At 40.1% G+C, this 18,959-nt stretch overlaps 2 protein-coding genes across 2 annotated transcripts; both read left to right on the top strand.

Moving 5' to 3' along the window:
• The first annotated feature begins 3,197 nt into the window (after positions 1-3,197).
• LOC101976978 (olfactory receptor 1J4) lies at positions 3,198-4,136 on the top strand. Its single transcript, XM_005321151.2, has one exon. The coding sequence runs from the start codon at positions 3,198-3,200 to the stop codon at positions 4,134-4,136; it is 939 nt and encodes a 312-aa protein (XP_005321208.2).
• Positions 4,137-12,882: 8,746 nt separating this feature from the next.
• On the top strand, positions 12,883-13,953 carry LOC101977254 (olfactory receptor 1J21). Its single transcript, XM_021723705.2, has one exon. The coding sequence runs from the start codon at positions 12,883-12,885 to the stop codon at positions 13,951-13,953; it is 1,071 nt and encodes a 356-aa protein (XP_021579380.2).
• Positions 13,954-18,959: the final 5,006 nt, after the last annotated feature.

An 18,959-nucleotide genomic window follows, 5' to 3' on the forward strand; every position in this document is an offset into this window, starting at 1 on the left:
TCAGTGACTAACACAGCTCAGATCCAGTTCTCTTTGAGGATTGAGTCCAAAGGCTCAGTGTTTTCCCTCTATAATCTCTTGGAAAAGACACATCTCCATATCCCATAGTCTCTCCTAAAAAAAAGAAGAGACCTGTAGGGTGTACGTTAAAGCTGGATTTGTGCTCTCATAGTAGCAAGGAGTTTGCAGAAATCAGAATTTCTATAGCTGGAACATAATGTGCTGCTTAGAGAAGCTGACTCCAGGCATTGGTTATATCAGTGTTGGGGGATAACTTAGACACTCTTTCTTTCTTTCTTTTTAAAATATTTATCTTTTGTAGTTGTAGATAGACACAATAACTTTATTTTATTTTATTTATTTATGTGGTGCTGAGGATGGAGCCCAGGGCCTTGCATGTTTGAGGCAAGCGCTCTACTGCTGAGTCACAACCCCAGTCCCTAGACACTCTTTCTTTCTGGCTAGAACTATGAACAGACAAAGAGGAGCTCAGGTGTCCCCCAAAGGCCCATGTGTTAAAGGCTTGGTCTCAGGGTGGTGGCATTGGGAGGCAATGGAACCCTTAAGATGTAGGGCTTTTGGGGAGATTGCTAGGTCACTGGGGATGTGCTCTTAGAGGGGATAGTGAGACTCCAAGTCCTCTCTCTTCCTGGCAAAGGGCTGAGCAGATTTTGCTCTGCCATGCATGCCTGCAATGAGGTACATGATGTTCTGCCTTGACACAGGTCCAAAACAGTGCGGACAAGGGATCATGGACCAAACTGGGAGAGAAAATAAACTCTTTTGATAAAGGAATGGAAAGCTGACTAACACGGTGTCTCTGATATCTAGACACACTCTTAGGTGACTCTCAGGTGAGCAGCTCAATCTCTCCTGCACAGGCACCTCCCCAAGGCCTTGTAGCAATTGGAGGCAATCTACTTTGATTCTCTCCTTAACCAGGAGCTTAGGGATTTTTATGAGTCTCCTATGTAGTTGATAAAATGGTGTATCCTGCCTATTGTCCTGAAGCCAAGGACAGCCATAGAAAGGCCTGAAGCCCTGGGCTCACAGAAGGTCTTCTCCTAACTTTTTTTTTTTCTTGATGTCCTCAACAGAAGCTGAGGACCTGGAAAACTGGATTAGCAGGTGCCAGAGTTCACCAAGAGCTGGCAGAGGTCAGAGGGAGCTGGGAATTCTAATTGGGCAAAGTGTGCCTCTGGGTCTAGATGTATTTTTGTATGGTATCTCTTTGCTTATCCAGTACAGGCATATCGACCTTGTCTTGGCAAACTTTGTGTGTATGTGTCTGTTGTGTTTGTGTGTGTGTTGGCGTGATATAGAATTGATTTCCAGCCTTTTCTTCTAAGACCTAGGACACAACAATTTTAAGCAGGCTCACATTAAGCAAGGTAAATGTCATCTGTGTATGTGTTTTAGGATCTCTCAAGCAGGCTCTTTGTTCTCAAATATTTGCCACACTCTCTTCCTGTAAGTCCCACATTTTCATATATGGACAAGAATCATAGAGAAGCAGATGAGATTGCAGAGTCTGAAGAAGTTAGATGTATTCTGCCATTGAGTGCAGAAGTCTTCTCAATTTGCTCATAACCAGCAATCTCTACTCAGTGATGCAGGTGTGTGTGATCTTGCATTTTGTCTATGAGTTATATGTGTATTATTATATGTGTTTGAGATTACAAGTATTTGCGTGTGTGTGTGTGTGTGTGTGTGTGTGTGTGTGTGTGTGTTTGCTGTTTGTTTTATTTGTAGGTAGTGTTTACATGCTGGTGCCTGTGAGTGAAAAGGCTCAAGTGCCTCACTGACTGACCACCTCCTTCTATTTGGTCATAGTGGTGGGGTTGGGAACTTCATTCTGCAAGGGGTGTGTAGGTGTGTGACTGTGTATGTTTATGCCTAACAGGGAAAAGGCAGATATATGTCATTGTATGCTCTTGTTTGATTTTTATGTGATGTGTTTGATCTAGTGTTTTTTTTTTTTTGTCTAGTATGTGTCCAACTGTGTGAGCCTGTACTCAGAGTGTAGGTTTATACCCCCAATTTGTGATTTTTTTTGTCTTACTCATTGTATTATGTTTGTATTAAGACTATGCAAATGTTTGTGTGCAGTTTTGATAGTTTATTTGTGTGATGTGAATCAAAACTTACGTGTTATTTGTGAATTTGTTTTTATGTTTCAGTTACACACAGCTACTGCCCTTTCTTTAGGATCACTGTAGGTTACAGATAGTAAGAAATCACAAGTCAGCAATTAAAGTGTGTGCATGTTTGCGTGATGTGTAGGGGTGTGTGTGTGTGTGTGTGTGTGTGTGTGTGTGTTTCACATTTGTATTTTAGGGACTTCTGTTTGATTCCTATGGACTCAAATATTTCCTTAATTGTCTTTCGACAGTCATGTCTCTGCATTGGGCAGGAGTCTCCTGTGAGTTTCCCCCACTGGGCATACATAACGGGTAAGAGCAGTAATTACAGGAAGCCATACTTGGCCCTCTGCTCAGCCTGGTTCCTGTGCATTTTTGTGATCTTGGGAAGTAACTTCAGGTGTCTGTAATTCAGATTCCTCACTAGTATGAGTGTTAATGTTTAGATATGAAGTATCCCCCACTCCAAAGCTCCTATGTGAGGCAATGCAAGAATGTTCAGAGGTGGCTCATTACTTACAAGAGCTGTGACCTCATCAGTGGACTCATCTACTGATACGGATAAACTGGGTGGTAATTGTAGGCAGGTGGGGTGTGAATGGAGGGAGTGGGTCCCTGAGGAGTGACTTGGGGCTTTACACTTTTGTCTGTTGTGAGTGGAGCTCTCTCCGCTTCTTGCCTGTCACATCTGAGCTACTTTCTTCATCCTTCTTCCACAATGTTCTGCCTCACCTGGGCCCTGAGCTAGCTATGGGGTCCACCAACCATGGACCAAACTTCTGAAACCATGAGCCCAAATACACTGTTCCTTCTCTAAGTTCTTGTTGGTTTTTTTGGTCACAGTGATGAAAAACTTGACTAAAACAATGAGGGTTTGATGTACCTTTGGAGCTAGAATGGACAGACTTTTGATCCATGAATCAGTAAGTACGAGAAACAAACAGAAGTATAGTTAAATTTAAGAATTCTCCTACTAACTAGGCATTACTGTAATGTGATGGTCACGTTCACAGGCATGCCCCACATTGTCCACTTCCCAACAGAGACAAGAAGAGCATGAGGACTGAGAACCAGAGCAGCATGGCCGAGTTCCTCCTCCTGGGCCTCCCCATCCAGCCAGAGCAGTGGGGCATGGTCTTCACCCTGTTCCTGGGCATGTACCTGACCACGGTGCTGGGGAACCTGCTCATCATCCTGCTCATCAGGCTGGACTCTCGCCTGCACACCCCCATGTACTTCTTCCTCAGCCACCTGGCCCTCTCTGACATTTCCCTTTCCTCTATCACGGTTCCCCCAATGCTGGGGAATGTGCAGACCCAGCAACAATCTATCCCCTACGAGGGGTGCATTTCTCAGATGTACTTTTTTGTTCTTTTTGGCTGTCTGGACAATCTCCTTCTTGCAGTGATGGCCTATGACAGGTATGTGGCCATCTGTCACCCACTGCACTACGCTGCTGTCATGAGGGAGGAGCTGTGCGTCTCGTTGGTGGCCGGATCCTGGTTCTTCTCTTGCGTCCATGCCCTGTTGCACACCCTCCTCTTGGTCCGGCTGTCCTTCTGTGCTAACCAGACCATCCCCCACTTCTTCTGTGACCTTACCGCCCTCCTGAAGCTGAGCTGCTCAGACATCTCCCTCAATGAGCTGGTCATCTTCACGGAGGGAGGAATGCTTTTCATCCTGCCTTTGAGTAGCATCCTGGGCTCTTACGTCCTAATTGGGATGACTGTCCTGAGGGTCCCCTCCACCAAGAGATTCTTGAAGACTTTTTCCACCTGTGGCTCCCATCTCTTTGTGGTGTCTTTATACTACGGGACACTTGCAGGTGTTTATTTTTTCTCTTCGTCACAGAACTCCAGTGACAAGGACATTATCTCTTCTATCATTTATACAGTAGTGACACCCATGTTGAACCCCTTCATCTACAGCCTGAGGAACAGAGACATAAAACAGGCCCTGGAAATATTTGTCAGTAGGGCTAATTTCTTTAAGTGACAGTCACTAAATCCACTCACTTCAGTCATAAGCACAGAGAGATATGTGTCAGAATTCTGCTATCATTGACAATTCCATATATTTTTAGGGGGAGGGTGGTGTACTGGGGATACATTCGTAGTTCTTTTTATTTTTTTATTTTGAGACAAGGTCTCACTAAGTTACTCAGCCAGGCCTTTCTCTTGCTATCTTCCTGCCTCAGTCTCCCAAGTAGCAGGGATTACATGCAGGTGCCGCAGTGCCCAGCTTTCAACTCCATGTAGATTTAAGATAGTTCATGTTATTTTATTATATACAATGCTTTTTTTTTTCAGTGCTGGTGATCAAACCTAGGGCTTGACTGATGATGCTAGGAAAGCCCTCTACTGTGAAGCTCTAGCCCCAGCCCGCAGTGTTCTTAATATATCAGCCAGATCCAGTTTGGTACTTGGGTTGCTAGGTCCCCTCTACCCTTAATTACTCTTTGCTTATTCATCATCTCATAAGATGTATGCAAAATCTTACACAAAACATCTTGCACCATTTTGATTGTGAATTTGTCCGTTTTGACTTTTGGATTTGTCTCATTTGGCTTCTTTAGATTTAAAACTATGTTACCGAGGACACATAGTTTTAGCATTATGATCTACTCCTGGTGCACTGGCTGTTTCCAGCAGTGTTGTGTTCAAGCAGGTTTGGACCTGGTTAAAGCTGATTGTGCATGTTTCTTCCCAGTTCGACACTTACATTATTTTGGTAGCTTAAAAGCGGCCATCATGGGAATAATTACCCCATGGAAGTTGGCAGATGTTGTAGACATTCATTATTCATTCAGCGGCACACCATAGCATTTGTAATTAGAAGATGAGCTTTGTAATGTTGTGAACAACCAATAAAAAAATAAAAAATTAAAAAAAAAATAAAATAAAAAAAAGAAAAAAAAAAAAGAAGATGTTTCACTTCGTCTTTATAGATGACCCCTACCTAACATCTCATCTGCTTCTCATTTTAGTTTATATGTACCAGCTCTTTCAAGGTTAATGATTGCCTGGGGTTTCTTTTCCATCTTTTTACTTGAAACTTTTCTACATCTTTTTCTTTGTGATGTGTCCATCGTAAACAGTGTAAAGCTGAGCTTTGCTCTTTTTATGTACATTGACAATTACTTTTTGGGGAATTCAATTTATAGTGTTTATATTTAATGTAACCATGATACAGTTGTATTTGCTTTTCTATAGTATGCTGTTCTATTTGGGACATTTGTCTCACATTTTCTCTATTTCCCTCTTATGAACTGTTAATCACACATTATTATTATTTTACTAATTTGGGGCATTTCTAAAAATTGCTACTTGCTTTCTATTTAAAATGTTTTCATGAGGAATACTATACATGATATAAAATTTACCATTTTCATCATTTGAAATGTATAATTTGGTGGCATTTAATATGTTCATAATGTTCAGTCATCACCACTCTCTCGTTCTCACATCCCAAAGAAAACTGCATGTCTATTAGGCAATCATCTCAGACCCTAGGAAATACTAAACTCCAATGGCTTCATGGATTTGCTTATTCAGGATATTTCACATAAATTGATTTTAAAATATGTGACCTTTGTGTCTGACTTCTTTTCACATAATGTTTGCAAGGTCCATCCATGCTGCAGCATGAGTCAGTACTTCATTCCTATTTTGGGGTGAATACTATTCCATTGTATGGATATACCACGGTTTATTTATCCATACATCCATTCATGGACGTTTCATTATTTCTACCTGTTGGCTATTGTTAATAAAGCTTCTATAAACATCAGGGTGCAAGTTTTCGTTTAAAAACTTTTTCAATTATGTTGAGTATAAATCTAGGTGCAGAATTGCTTTTATTTAATTATTGAGGAACAAGCTATTCAACAGCGAATGGAGCAATTTGTATTTCAACCCACAGTATTTAAGTGCTCCAGTGTTTCTGTATCTTTGCCAATCTTGTTTTTTAAAATTGTTTTTTGTTTGTTTTTATTTCCATTTTAGGAGATATGAAGTGGTATTTCACAGTCATTTTGATTTGCTTTTTCCTAATGATTAATGATGCTGAGAATCTTCTATGTCCTTGTTGGACATTTTAATATTTTCTTTGGAATAATGCCCATTTATTTCCTTTACCCATTAAAAGAATTTTTCTTTGTCTTTTGTTGTTGGACTATAAGTGTTCTTTATATATTCTGGATACTAGATCCTCATAAGACACATGATTTGCAAATATTTTCTCCCATCTATGAATTTTTTCCACTTTCATATTAAAATGTCCTTTAAATTAAAATGTTTATGGGGCTGCAGCTGTAGCTCAGTGGCAGAGCTCTTGCCTAGCATGTGTAAGGCACTGAGTTTGATCCTCAGCACCACATAAAAATAAATAAATAAAATAAAGGCATTCTGTTCATCTACAACTACAAATTTTTTTTAAAGTTTAAAATTTTTATAAAGTCCCATTTTTAATTTTTGTGTTTTATACTTTGTGTGTCATGTCATGTTCTAAACCATGAACAAATCCAAGGAAAGAAGATTCATTCGTATGTTTTCTCCTAAAAGTCTTATAGCTTCATTTCTTATATTTAAGTCTTTGGATCATTTTGAGTTAAATTGGTATGTGGTGTGAAATAAGATTCAATCTTATTTTTTCCTTTGTGGATATGCAGTTATACCAGCACCATGTGTTGAAGAGACTATTCTTTCTCCATTGAATGGTCTTGGCACCCTATTGAAAATCAGTTGTGCACACACGTATGGGTTTATTTCTGGACTCTCAAGTCCAGCAGCTCAATCTACATATCTGTCCTTGTGCCAGTGGCACACCATTTTTATGACCACAGTTTTGTAGCATGTTTAGAAATCAGGAAGTATGAGGCCTTCAAATTTGTTCTTATTTTTCAAGATTGTTTTGCCACAGAGGAAGAGTCTGAGGATGGAAGTATATGGGGGGTAAGGGCTGTGAAAATCTCTGCACATTTCAGGGGTCTGGAAGTTCATGTGTATGCTCAGGAATAAACACATGCTTAGAATGATCGGAGGAGACCCTGTGTTTCAGCTCTGGCCAATCTCTAGTATGCATGCAAGCAGCAAGAATAAGGTAGAGTCAAAGCTACCTAGATAAGCTGGAAAGAGTACCCCAAGACAGAGAATCTGCAAGGAACAGGAGAGCTCTTCTCTTCTTTTTGGATCCAGGAAGCTAGGAAATTTTTATTAAATCACTAGGTTGATGACTAAGCTCACAGAACGTTTAGTGACCAGACACACATGAGAATACAGTCTTTATAAGAATAGTTTGTAAAAGTCACTAGTCAGGATTAGAAGATGGTGGAACAGTGAAGGAACAGCTGATCTGAGAGGTGGGTGACAGAATAAATGCTCTAAGACCCAGTATTATAAAGTCTAAGATCTGGAGAGACTGGAAGGTCAGTTACTGCAGCAGAAAACAAGCACAGAGTTGGCTAACCCTGAACCTGGACCAGGGAAAGGAAAGGTGGGAGGGATCAGAAAACCACATAAGCTCACTCCCGTAGCAACATTCGGGAAAAACAAGACCAAATTAAAATATGACAGGACCAGTGATGTCCTCAAAGTAAGTCAAACAGTTTAAAACCAAAGCGTGACTGGAAAGCCGGGCTGAGGTCCACAACCATTTTGGGGTGACCAGTCACCCTTTGAATCCACACTGCATCTTCCCACCTCCAGATAGCAACAGACTAAACCAGACGGAGCACTCCTGCAGTGAGACTCTTAAGCATCCCTCTAGAAAGATCTTGTAGAGGAATCACTACTAGCCTAAAAAGGGGAGTGGGAGAAGCAGACCTGCCCCAGGAAGTGTGAGCCTAACCCAGCTCCACACAGCCTCCATGGGAGCCAGGCAGAGAAGGAGCAGATGCCTGCAATTCACTGTGGCAGGAAATGAGAGCTCAGATCCAAGTGGGAGGGTAGCTTTGACCCCCATCAAGACCTCTGCTGCCAGTGAGGTCTTGATGGGGATCAATTTTTGTTGGGTATGTCCCAGGAGGAAGCTGCCTGGGACTCCAGCAGCACATGGGGATGGTTCCCCAATTGTGGCAGTAGTTGGCGGAAGGCCAGGATATGAAGTTGCCTGATTCCCAGGAAGCTTAAAGGGAAGGTCCCCCATTGTGACCATTGAGAGGTTGGTCAAGATGGAAAGTTGCCTGGGTCAAAGGCAGCATAGAGAGCAACAGCATCCAGCCTGACCTGTGGCCACAGCTGGTGAGTGTTTGGGCACTGGCTGGATGCTGCCTCAGTCACAGTTATTCCTCTGTTCTTGAGAGCTATGTGCCTGGGGTCAAGTTCGAAGCTGATAAGACTCTTGCATTGAGCCTCCTCAGCTGGGGCGTTAACATAGCATCTAGGTGTCCTGTGCCCTTTCACAGAAACATTACCAGGCAGCAGGTGCACCACAGCCATGAAGTCATCAGAGATTCCCAAACTCAGTCACTGCTCTCCCATTCTTTGTCACTGCTCTTCACAACCTCATCTTAGGCTCAAGAGTGTAAAAGTAAAAATTCTTTTGAGGAGAGACCTTTGGGGTACCGTGTTGTACGATGGAGCCCAGGATGTTGTTTCACCGTGCTCAGTCACCTGGGCATTCAGAGGGCTGCTTTAGCTGTGGTCCCTGGAGGCTTGGCTACTGATGGAGATTGTGGCAGACCTTGGAGACAACCACATGGTGCTGATTTCCTGTGGGTTTTCCCTGATAGGGTGATACCTGGCAATGTGAGAAGGGAGCCAAAGCAGCACTGGAGACCTCTGAGATTAAGAAATGCCAGTAATGTGGGACATCTGCTGAGAAAAGCTGAAGGAAACTGAGCACAGAAAGCCAAGAGAGAGGCGTGTGAGCTGCATCAGTAAAGTCATAGGGGCAGAGCTGCCCAGGCTCTTTGGAGAGAACAATGTCAGATGTTGAACATGGAGCTACAGAACTTATTTTTTCAGTTGTTTTTTGATCTTTCTTTGGTCCCATTCCTTCTTTCTATGCCCCTAAATAATCCTTTTGGAATGGAAATATTTACACCTTTCCTTTATATATTGGATTGTTTTTGATTATTACAGGGGCTCACATTGAGAGTTTGCCTTGAGTCTCAGAAGAGACTTTGGAGTTAGTTTTGGGAAATGATAAAACTGTTAAGACTACTGGGACTCTTGGAAATAGACTAAATGTATTTTGCACTGTGAGATGTGCATGAATTTTTGGGAACCAGTGGCTGAGTTGTGGTTTAAATATGAGATTTCCACCAAAGGCTCATGTGAGAGACAATGAAAGAAAGTTTAGAGGTGAAAGTATTGGGTTATGAGAGTCTTATATATAATCAGTGCATTAGTATATTTGAATGAATTAACTGGTAATAACCTTAGGCAGGCTGGAGCATGCCTTTGGGGTATATTTTGTCCCTGGTGAGCTGAGCTTAGTCTCTCTCTGCTTCCTGGGTGCCTTGTCCTGAGCTGCTCTCATCCACCACATTCTTCTGACATGATGTTCTACCTTACCTTGGGCCCAGAGCAATGGGCATGGCTGTCTATGACTGAGGCCCCTGAAATCATGAGTGCCAAATTAACCTTTCCTCCTCCAAATTGTTCTTGTCAGGGCTTTTGGACACAGTGGTCAAACAGCTGACTAAAAACTAAAAAAGAAAAACTTAAAGAAACAACCTGGTAGTAGAACTCAAAGAACAAGAAAAGCAAGAACGAACCAAATTCCAAATTGGAAGAAGGAAATATCCAATAAAGATCAGTGCTGAAATAAAGAAAATAGAGAATAAAAAAATACAAAATATTACCATAAATGAAGAGTTCATATTTTGAAAAGATAGACAAAATTGACAAAACCTCAGCTAGACTAATCAAGAAACAAATAGAGGACCCCAAATAAATAAAACCAGAGATGATAAAGGAAATACTACAACAGATACCACAGAAACACAAAGGATCACTAGGGGCTATTATGGAACAATTGTGAAATTTAGAAGAAATGGAGAAAATTCTGGCTATGTACAACCTACCAAAAATTGAACCTGAGGACACATAGACCAATGATGCAGATTTCAGGGCCCCAAAATAAACCAAATGAAAATAAACCAAATGGAAATATCTTTCCCAACGTCCACACTAACGGACCCCAGTGGTTTGGCATTTTCTTACCCACCCAAATTAAATATGCACATACATATACTTCTTTATTTCTCTGTTCTATTATAGTGTTGGTATCATTTTTCCTCCTATTACTTTCTTTGATTCATATAATATGTGGGGTAAAATTTCCGCAATATTCCTTATGTAAAAATACCTCAACTCTTTTTGTAATTATTTTTTCCTGCTATCATGAACAATATTGCTATGAACCTGCTTATTTACATCTCCAGTAGGACATATGCAGATCATATTTTGATTATAAAACTGCCAGTAAAATTGGATGGTCTATGGCAATGCACATTTTAAACTGTAAATCATCATATTACAAAAATTCTCTGTTACATGTGACTAATATTTCCAGTTATACACCATTGTCATCAGAGTATCCTCCAACTTAACTTTTTCAAACTCTTGATATAAATTGGATTTATTAAGGATTTAATTTAACTTTCTGATTATTATTGAGGTCGACAATTTTTTTTTGATCATACTGGGAATTGAACACAGGGGTGCTTTACCACTGAGCTAAGTCCCTGGACTTTTTAAATTTCTATTTTGAGACAGTATCTGGCTGAGTTGCCCAGTCTGGCCTTGCACATTTAAATATCCTTCCATAGTCTCCAAAGTTTCTGGGATTACAGTTGTGAGCCACTGCACCCAGCAAGGCTGATCATCTACTTAACTGCTTATCATCCCATTTGGTCTTTTGCCAGAAATCCTTTTCAATCTTATGTGGCTGCTTTTCAGTTTTTTCCTGAACACATATGGTAGTGTAGTTTACAATTAAATAATAAGCTGTTAAAGGGGGCAAGATAGAAATGGGAATGAGAAAGATGGGATAAAGTTGGTGTGAAAGATGATACAGATGAAGGTCCTCTAGGTGTCCAGAATCAGGGGAAGCAGTAATGTCAGTTGTTAGTTGAAAGAGCTCTTTTTCCTCACATTGTTTAATCAGATGAAAAATTATGCAGAGTCATTGCTTTTCTGTTGTATATCTTTATGAATGCAGGGAAGGGGAGGGGACAATGGAGTTCTGGAGTGAGAAGGAAGGAAGTATTGTCAACTCTTGACTTTTAGGAAACAGGTAGGTCCAAAGGATCATTATCATCCAGGCAATAGATGGTCAACTATGACCCATAAGACCCAGAACCGTTCCAGAGGTCTAAATCTCTTATAGGATTTCTTTATTCAAAAGCAGTTCCATATAAGGGTTTATTTCTAACATAAGCTGAACTAACTTACCTTTTTATTTGTTCTTTGTTTTAATATTTATTTTTTAGTTATTTTAGTATCTTTATTTTATTTTTATGTGGTGCTGAGGATTGAACCAGAGCCTCATGCATGGTAGGTGAGTGCTCTACCTCTGAGCCACAACCCTAGCCCTTATTTGTTCTTTTAAAGCTAAACTAATTAATAACAAATATTCAAGGTGAAATATACATCTTCACCTTGAATAATGAGCGCTGGATGTTCATTGTTTGTGAAGCAATTAAGAAATGGAGTTGCAGATGCATTCGATGGATTTGGAGTCATTTTTGTGTGGGGTTGAGTGAAATCATACATTGAGTGGCTATTTTATGGTTTTGCAAGTAACTTGCATCAGCAGAATGTTGACAACTCAGCTTTTGGGTAAGAGACCAAGATTTGTAGGAACTGTATTGCATTCCCTGGGTCCAGGAATGATGATAAGTTATAAGCTCCTGACTCTTGTTCAGAGAGTGAGGGATTAGAGTGCTTCTAGTGTTCTTGATTTAGCATGGGGTCAGAAGCCAAAAACTTTGTTATCAAATTCAAGTTCAAGCTTGGTTTCTTATGGATTCTGAACCACATTTTCCCAATTCAACATAAGGTAAGAATCTTTGTGAGTCACATTATCATTATTCCTCCAAGAGTGAGTTCTCAAGCTGCTTCAACAAGTAGTTCTTCTCCCAAGGGGGGCAAAAGCAAAGAAGCAATTATATCCTCTTTGGGTTTAGTTGACCTGGGGATAATGTGATTGACCCCCAGGGCATCTTTATGGTTTGGTTTGACAACTTAGAATTCACTCTGATTTCTCTGGATCTGTGAAAAAAATGTTTCCAGTTATGCATCTTAAATATTTCTAAACTTGTAAGTCTCCTTCCTGTCACAGTGGAACTTTGAGATTTGTAGGGTTTAACCACCTGTTGCACTGCATTTTTGTGCCTGCTAGAGAAAAATTGGAAGAAAATTGGTAGAATTATAATATGACATTCTACCAAAATTGTGAATATACAATCCTTAATTCCCTAATCTCAGATTTGCATTATAACTTCCGAGTTTCTCAAGTTGGCTCCTGGTCTCATCTGATGATCATTCATATGTTTCATGGTTTCTCCAAAATATACTGTGTTGGTTCCTAGGTAGACAAATAACTAGCTTTGTCCAGACCATCCCTAGCATAAAAAAAAGCTTGTGGCAAAAAGCTTGAGATGTTCCAGTTAAAAAACACATGCTGATTAGTACAAAACCATGATTTTATTTTGTAATAGTCTTAAGGACGTCTCCTTCTTTATCATTTCTGTGTCTTTTTTTCGTCTCCAGCAAAAGAGAACTTGAAGAGCATGAGGAGGGGTAATCAGAGCAGCGTGTCCGAGTTCCTCCTCCTGGGGCTCCCCATCCAGCCAGAGCAGCAAGGCATGTACTACGCCCTGTTCCTGGGCATGTACCTGACCACGGTGCTGGGGAACCTGCTCATCAGGCTGGACTCTCGCCTGCACACCCCCATGTACTTCTTCCTCAGCCACTTGGCCCTCACCGACATCTCTTTCTCCTCAGTCACGGCTCCAAAGATGCTCATGAACATGCTGACGCACACTCAGTCCATCTCCTATGCTGGGTGCATTTCCCAGGAATATTTTTTCTTAATTTGGAGGGATCTTGACAATTTCCTTCTGACCTCAATGGCCTATGACAGGTATGTGGCCATCTGTCATCCCGTGCATTATACCAGAATCATGAGTCAGAACCTCTGTTTCCTGCTAGTGATTGTGTCTTGGGTCTTATCCTCTGCCATCGCTCTTTTGCACACCCTCCTCCTAGCCCGTCTCTCTTTCCTTAGAGGCAACACTGTTCACCACTTCTTCTGTGACCTCTCTGCCTTACTCAAGCTGTCCAGCTCTGATACCACCATCAATCAGCTGGTCATCCTCACTGTAGGAGTGGTGGTCATTACCCTGCCACTCCTGTGCATTCTGGTCTCTTATGGCCACATTGGGGCCAGTGTCCTGAGAAGACCCTCCATCAAGGGCATCTGCAAAGCCTTGTCCCCATGTGGCTCCCACCTCTCTGTGGTTTCTCTGTACTATGGAGCCATTATTGGACTCCACTTTGTCCCCTCATCAAATAGCACTAATGACAAGAATGTCATCGTGTCTGTTTTGTACACATCAGTCACCCCCATGCTGAATCCCTTCATCTACAGTCTGAGGAATAGGGATATGAAAGGAGCTCATCCTCAGGAGAGCAACATTTTCAGCATGATGTGCTTTGCATTTCCTATAACTGAAAATGAGACCTCAGTCCTGCACATACATCTTTTCCTCTCTGACTTGATGTTTTTGGTCAATCTCAATATGGCACTGTTTTTCAGATTGTGTTTCACCTTGGATATAGGTTTTCTTTGTTTATCTTGATCCTGAGAGTTTTTGAAAAGGCTTTTGCAACATGCTTGTACTCCTGTCTTCTCCTTATTCTTTCTTATTTAAATTATTTATTTATTTCATAAGGTATCCCTTATAAAAATAAGGGATCAACATGATTTGATCAACCAGTCAACATTTTCTTTTGCTGTACTTTGATTGAACCCAGGAGTTTGCATGTGTGAGACAAGTCTTCTACCAGTGAGCTATACCTGTAGATCATTTTATTATTTTTACTTTGAAACTATGCCTTCCCATTTTACCCAGGCTGGAATCTCTTGCCTCAGCCTCCTGAGGAGTTGGTGTTATAGGTGTGCACCACTGTGTCTGGATCAAACAGTTTCAAGTTTAATGTAATTGCAGATTTTAGTCCCCCCCTTTTTTTTGATAGTGCAAAGTTTTCAAAGCAAAGCTTTTTCCCTCAAGATGACAAGACTTTTTCTTTTGATAGATTCATGATGGTTTAAATTTTGTATTTACACAATGGAGTACTATGCAGCAATAAAAATGACAAAATCATAGAATTTGCAGGGAAATGGATGGCACTAGAGCAGATTATGCTTAGTGAAGCTAGTCAATCCCTAAAAAACAAATACCGAATGTCTTCTTTGATATAATGAGAGCAACTATGAACAGAGCAAGGAGGAAGAGCAGGAAGAAAAGACTAACATTTAACAGAGTCATGAGATGGGAGGGAAAGGGAGAGAAAAGGGAAATTGCATGGAAATGAAGGGAGACCATCATTGCTATACAAAATTACATATAAGAGGTTGTGAGGGGAATGGGAAAATAAACAAGGAGAGTAATGAATTACAGTAGGTGGGGTAGAGAGAGAAGAAGGGAGGGGAGGGGAGGGGGGATAGTAGGGGATAGGAAAGGTAGCAGAATACAACAATTACTAATTGGGCATTATGTAAAATTGTGGATGTATGACCGACGTGATTCTGCAATCTGCATTTGGGGTAAAATTGGGAGTTCATAACCCACTTCAATCTAATGTATGAAATATGATATGTCAAGAGCTTTGTAATGTTGTGAACAACCAATAAAAAAAATTAAAAAAAAATAAATTTTGTATTTAAATTTGAATTTGCTTGTTGGTAAGCTTAATCAGAAAACTTGTTTTCCTTCACTTGTCAGTTCTTTTTTTTTCTTTTTCTTTTTAAATTTATTGGTTCTTGGTTATACGTGATGGCAAAATTCATTTTGAAATAATTGTACAAGCATGGATTATATTGAATATATCTTATTCTAGTTAGAGTTCCATTCTTATGAAGAGACATGGTGGTGGGATTCACTGTTTTTTCATATATGAGCTTGGGAAAATTATGTCATATATGTTTGTTTTTATTGGCCCAGAATATTGATGTATTTACAGAGTTCCATGTGATGTTCTGATAAATGTGTACATTGTGTAATGTACAAATTAAGATAAGTATATTTATTTTTCTCGATTGTCTTCTTTTTTTGTGGTAAAACATTTAAAAACTCCTCTGGTGACTGTTTTCCAATGTACAGTATATTATCTTTACCTTTAATCACCTACAACCAAATAACACCAGACTTTTTTTTTCTTTAATGCCCACCGGCCAACCTTTTTCTGTCTCCCCAATTTCCCTCATAGTCTCCCCAGTTTTTTAATAATTTCTTATTCATTGTCCTCATTTTTTAAAATTCATTGTTTGTCATGGTGGCAGCTAGGGATACAACTATTTTCTCCTGAATGAGAAGGTTTTCCATACAGGATCAGGACAAAGACCCAGACAGAATGGATCAGGCCTCAAAAGGCCAACAGAAAAATAGCAGGAGCCCTTTAAGTCCTAGGATTATTTTTCAAATATTTGTAATGTTTTCCCCCAATCTACAGAAAACTGTATTTTCATCTTCATAAAAGCATTGAAACATGTAAGCAAAATAACATAAATATATACAGTTGAAATATATGTGTGGATACACAATGTGACACTGTGCAGCGCAATGTGACGAGAGCAGTAACCCTAGCCTCCTGTGACATGGGCAGCCCATCAAGGAGCTCTGCTGTCTTCCCTCCAAACCTCATACTGCCAGTCTCAGGTAACTGCTGCAGTGTGGCTTCAGTCCAGTTCTCCTTATCAGGGCAAGATGAATCTTGGGCACCTTCTTCCATTCCTTTGCACCCCACATATGACAGAACAGCTAAGAATAGTATTCTTAAAGAAAATAAGGATAATATTTTCTTAAGAAAAGAGTGACACCTCCTTTCCTGGGCATCATTTCTCATTATCATATCTCTTTTCATCTGCCACACTTTCCCCCCCGCCCATCTCTTTTCCATTCATTACCTTTTAATCCGACTAGGCTTCTCTGCGTAGGTATCATTGGTTCACCTCCACCTCCGTCGACAGGCATGAAGCAGGATTAGGCTTTCTAGAGTTTCCTTTCCTGTTTTCCAGAAAGAAGGCATAGGTTGAGAACGGCAAAGGTAATGAGATTGCTTTCTGTATGGGACCAAAGTGTCACCTATGATGGTTAAAATTTAACCTCCTGAGGGAAAGCGACTCTCCAGCCTACCATTCTGTTAAGAACCCACACTGCAAATTTAGAGGAATTTAAATGGAATTTTGAGCAGCAATTTCTCCTTCTGTGAGGACACACAAGTGTTATCTGAATGCAAGTTAATTGGATTCATAAGACAAATTTTTGAGATGAAGATAGTTTTAAAATGTTTTCATTAGTGCATTATAGTCACACATAATTGTGGGGTTCATTTTTGACAATCACAAATGCATGGAATATATTTGCTCCATTTCAGAACCCAGTATGTCCTCTTTCTCTCCTCTCCTTCTCCCCTGTTCTCCTTCTTGGTTTTGTAATTGGTGTTTTATAGATATCAAGCTGAATTCACTGTGGTGTGTTCATACATGAACATAACATACTGTGGTCAAGTTCATTTCCCAATTACTACTTTTCCCCATCCCTCCTTTGTCCCCCTCAACTTCTTCACTTGACTCCCTTCTATTTTCATGCAAACCCCCTTTCTCATTATTTTGCTTTAGCTCCTACATATGAGAGAAAACCTATGGCCCCCGATGTTAGAAGGCTAGCTTCTTTCACTCAGCAAGGTGTCCTCTAGTTTTACCATTTACCAGCAAATACCATAATTGCATCCTCCTTTGTGGCTGAAGAGACTCCATTGTGTGTATCTACCACATTTCCTTTGTCCCTTCATCTGTTGATAGGAACCTGGGCTGAGTTTTCAATTTCATCCCTGCCACAGTCTGGCTGGGCACAAAATCACGAGCCACTCACAGCCTTGTAGATTCAAACAGCAATTCTTTATTCCCGATCTCACACCGGCCCTCTACAAACACGTTCTGGGGAAAAATCCACACCTCTACTGGGCTCTGCATCCCAAAATACTCTCTGAATCCCGAAAGAACTCAATGGGAACTCAAGGAGCACCTGGAGGCAGCAGGATACACCCTATTCCCTGCAGGGTCCACCTTAAACCTGGAACCGCCCTAAACCCAAGGAGCGGGATACTCCCTATTCCCAGCAGGATACACCCTAAACCTGGACCCACCCTGGTCCTTGAGCAAGGTCACCTTTCATGCAATGTCACTACAAATGACCTGGGTCATGCCATGAGTCATTCTTACTTAGCTATGGCTCTCAGCACATCCCTGATTCCTTTGACTATCCACTTGTCATTCAATAAGGTATTTTTCAGTATCCAAATGTTACAGAAACTTCTATTTTCTATTTTATCACTGATTTCTAATTTCATTCCATTATTATCTGATAGAATACAAGGTGTTATCTCTATTTTTTTTGTACTTTCTAAGAGTTGCTTTGTGGCCTAAGATGTGGTCTATTTTAGAGAAGGATCCATGTGCTGCTGTGATGAAAGTGTATCTAGTCATTGATGGATGAAATATTCTACATGTCTGTTAATGATAAACTAGTAGTTATATTTTTTAATTCTATAGCTTTTTATTCTTTATTTATATATTTATCATAGTGTATACCATATATATATATATATGCACACACACATATGTATATATATTCATATATATATACTATTTTTTTATCTTCATTAAAAATAAACAAAAGAGATAAGTATGGGAGATGATGAATGTGTTGATTGGCTTTACTAAGGCACTCATTTCATTATGTACATGCATACCAAGATGTCCTGTTGTGCACCTTAAATTTATACACAATAAAACATGAGGTGTTTCTAAGACCGCTCTTCTCACATCCCTTTGAGGGATGTGTCATTTCAGACAGTGGGTGTGGTGACACCTTGTACTGCATTTAGAAGAATTTAGAGACACACGTATACCAATGGTTCAGAATAGAGGACACAGAGACTAACCCACAAAATTACAATAATCTTATATTAGACAAAGTTGGCAAAAACATGCACTGGAGAAAAGATAGCCTCTTCAACAAATGATGCTGGGGAAACTGGAAATCCATATGCAACAAAATGAAATTAAACCCCTGTCTCTCACCATGCACAAAACTCAACTCAAAGTGGATCAAGGACCTAGGAATTAAACTATAGACTCTGTATCTATTAGAAGAAAAAGTAGGCCCTAATCTTCATCATGTGGGATTAGGCCCCAACTTTCTTAATAAGACTCCTATAGAGCAAGAATTAAAACCAAGAATCAATAAATGGGATGGACTCATCTTCTCAACAAAAGAAACAATCTGTGAGGTGAACAGAGAGCCTACATCTTGGGAGCAAATTTTTACCCCTCACACATCAGATAAAGCACTAATCTCTAGGGTATATAAAGAACTCAAAAAGCTAAACATAAAAAAAAACCAATCAATAAATGGGCCAACGACTGAACAGACACTTCTCAGAAGAGGATGAACAATAAATGATGAACAAATATATGAAAAAATGTTCAACATTTCTAGCAATTAGAGAAGTGCAAATCAAAACTACTCTAAGATATCACCTCACTCCAGCCAGAATGGAAGCTATTATGAAGACAAACAAC

Source organism: Ictidomys tridecemlineatus, chromosome 4, assembly GCF_052094955.1.
Source record: "Ictidomys tridecemlineatus isolate mIctTri1 chromosome 4, mIctTri1.hap1, whole genome shotgun sequence".
Classification (NCBI taxonomy): Eukaryota; Metazoa; Chordata; class Mammalia; order Rodentia; family Sciuridae; genus Ictidomys; species Ictidomys tridecemlineatus.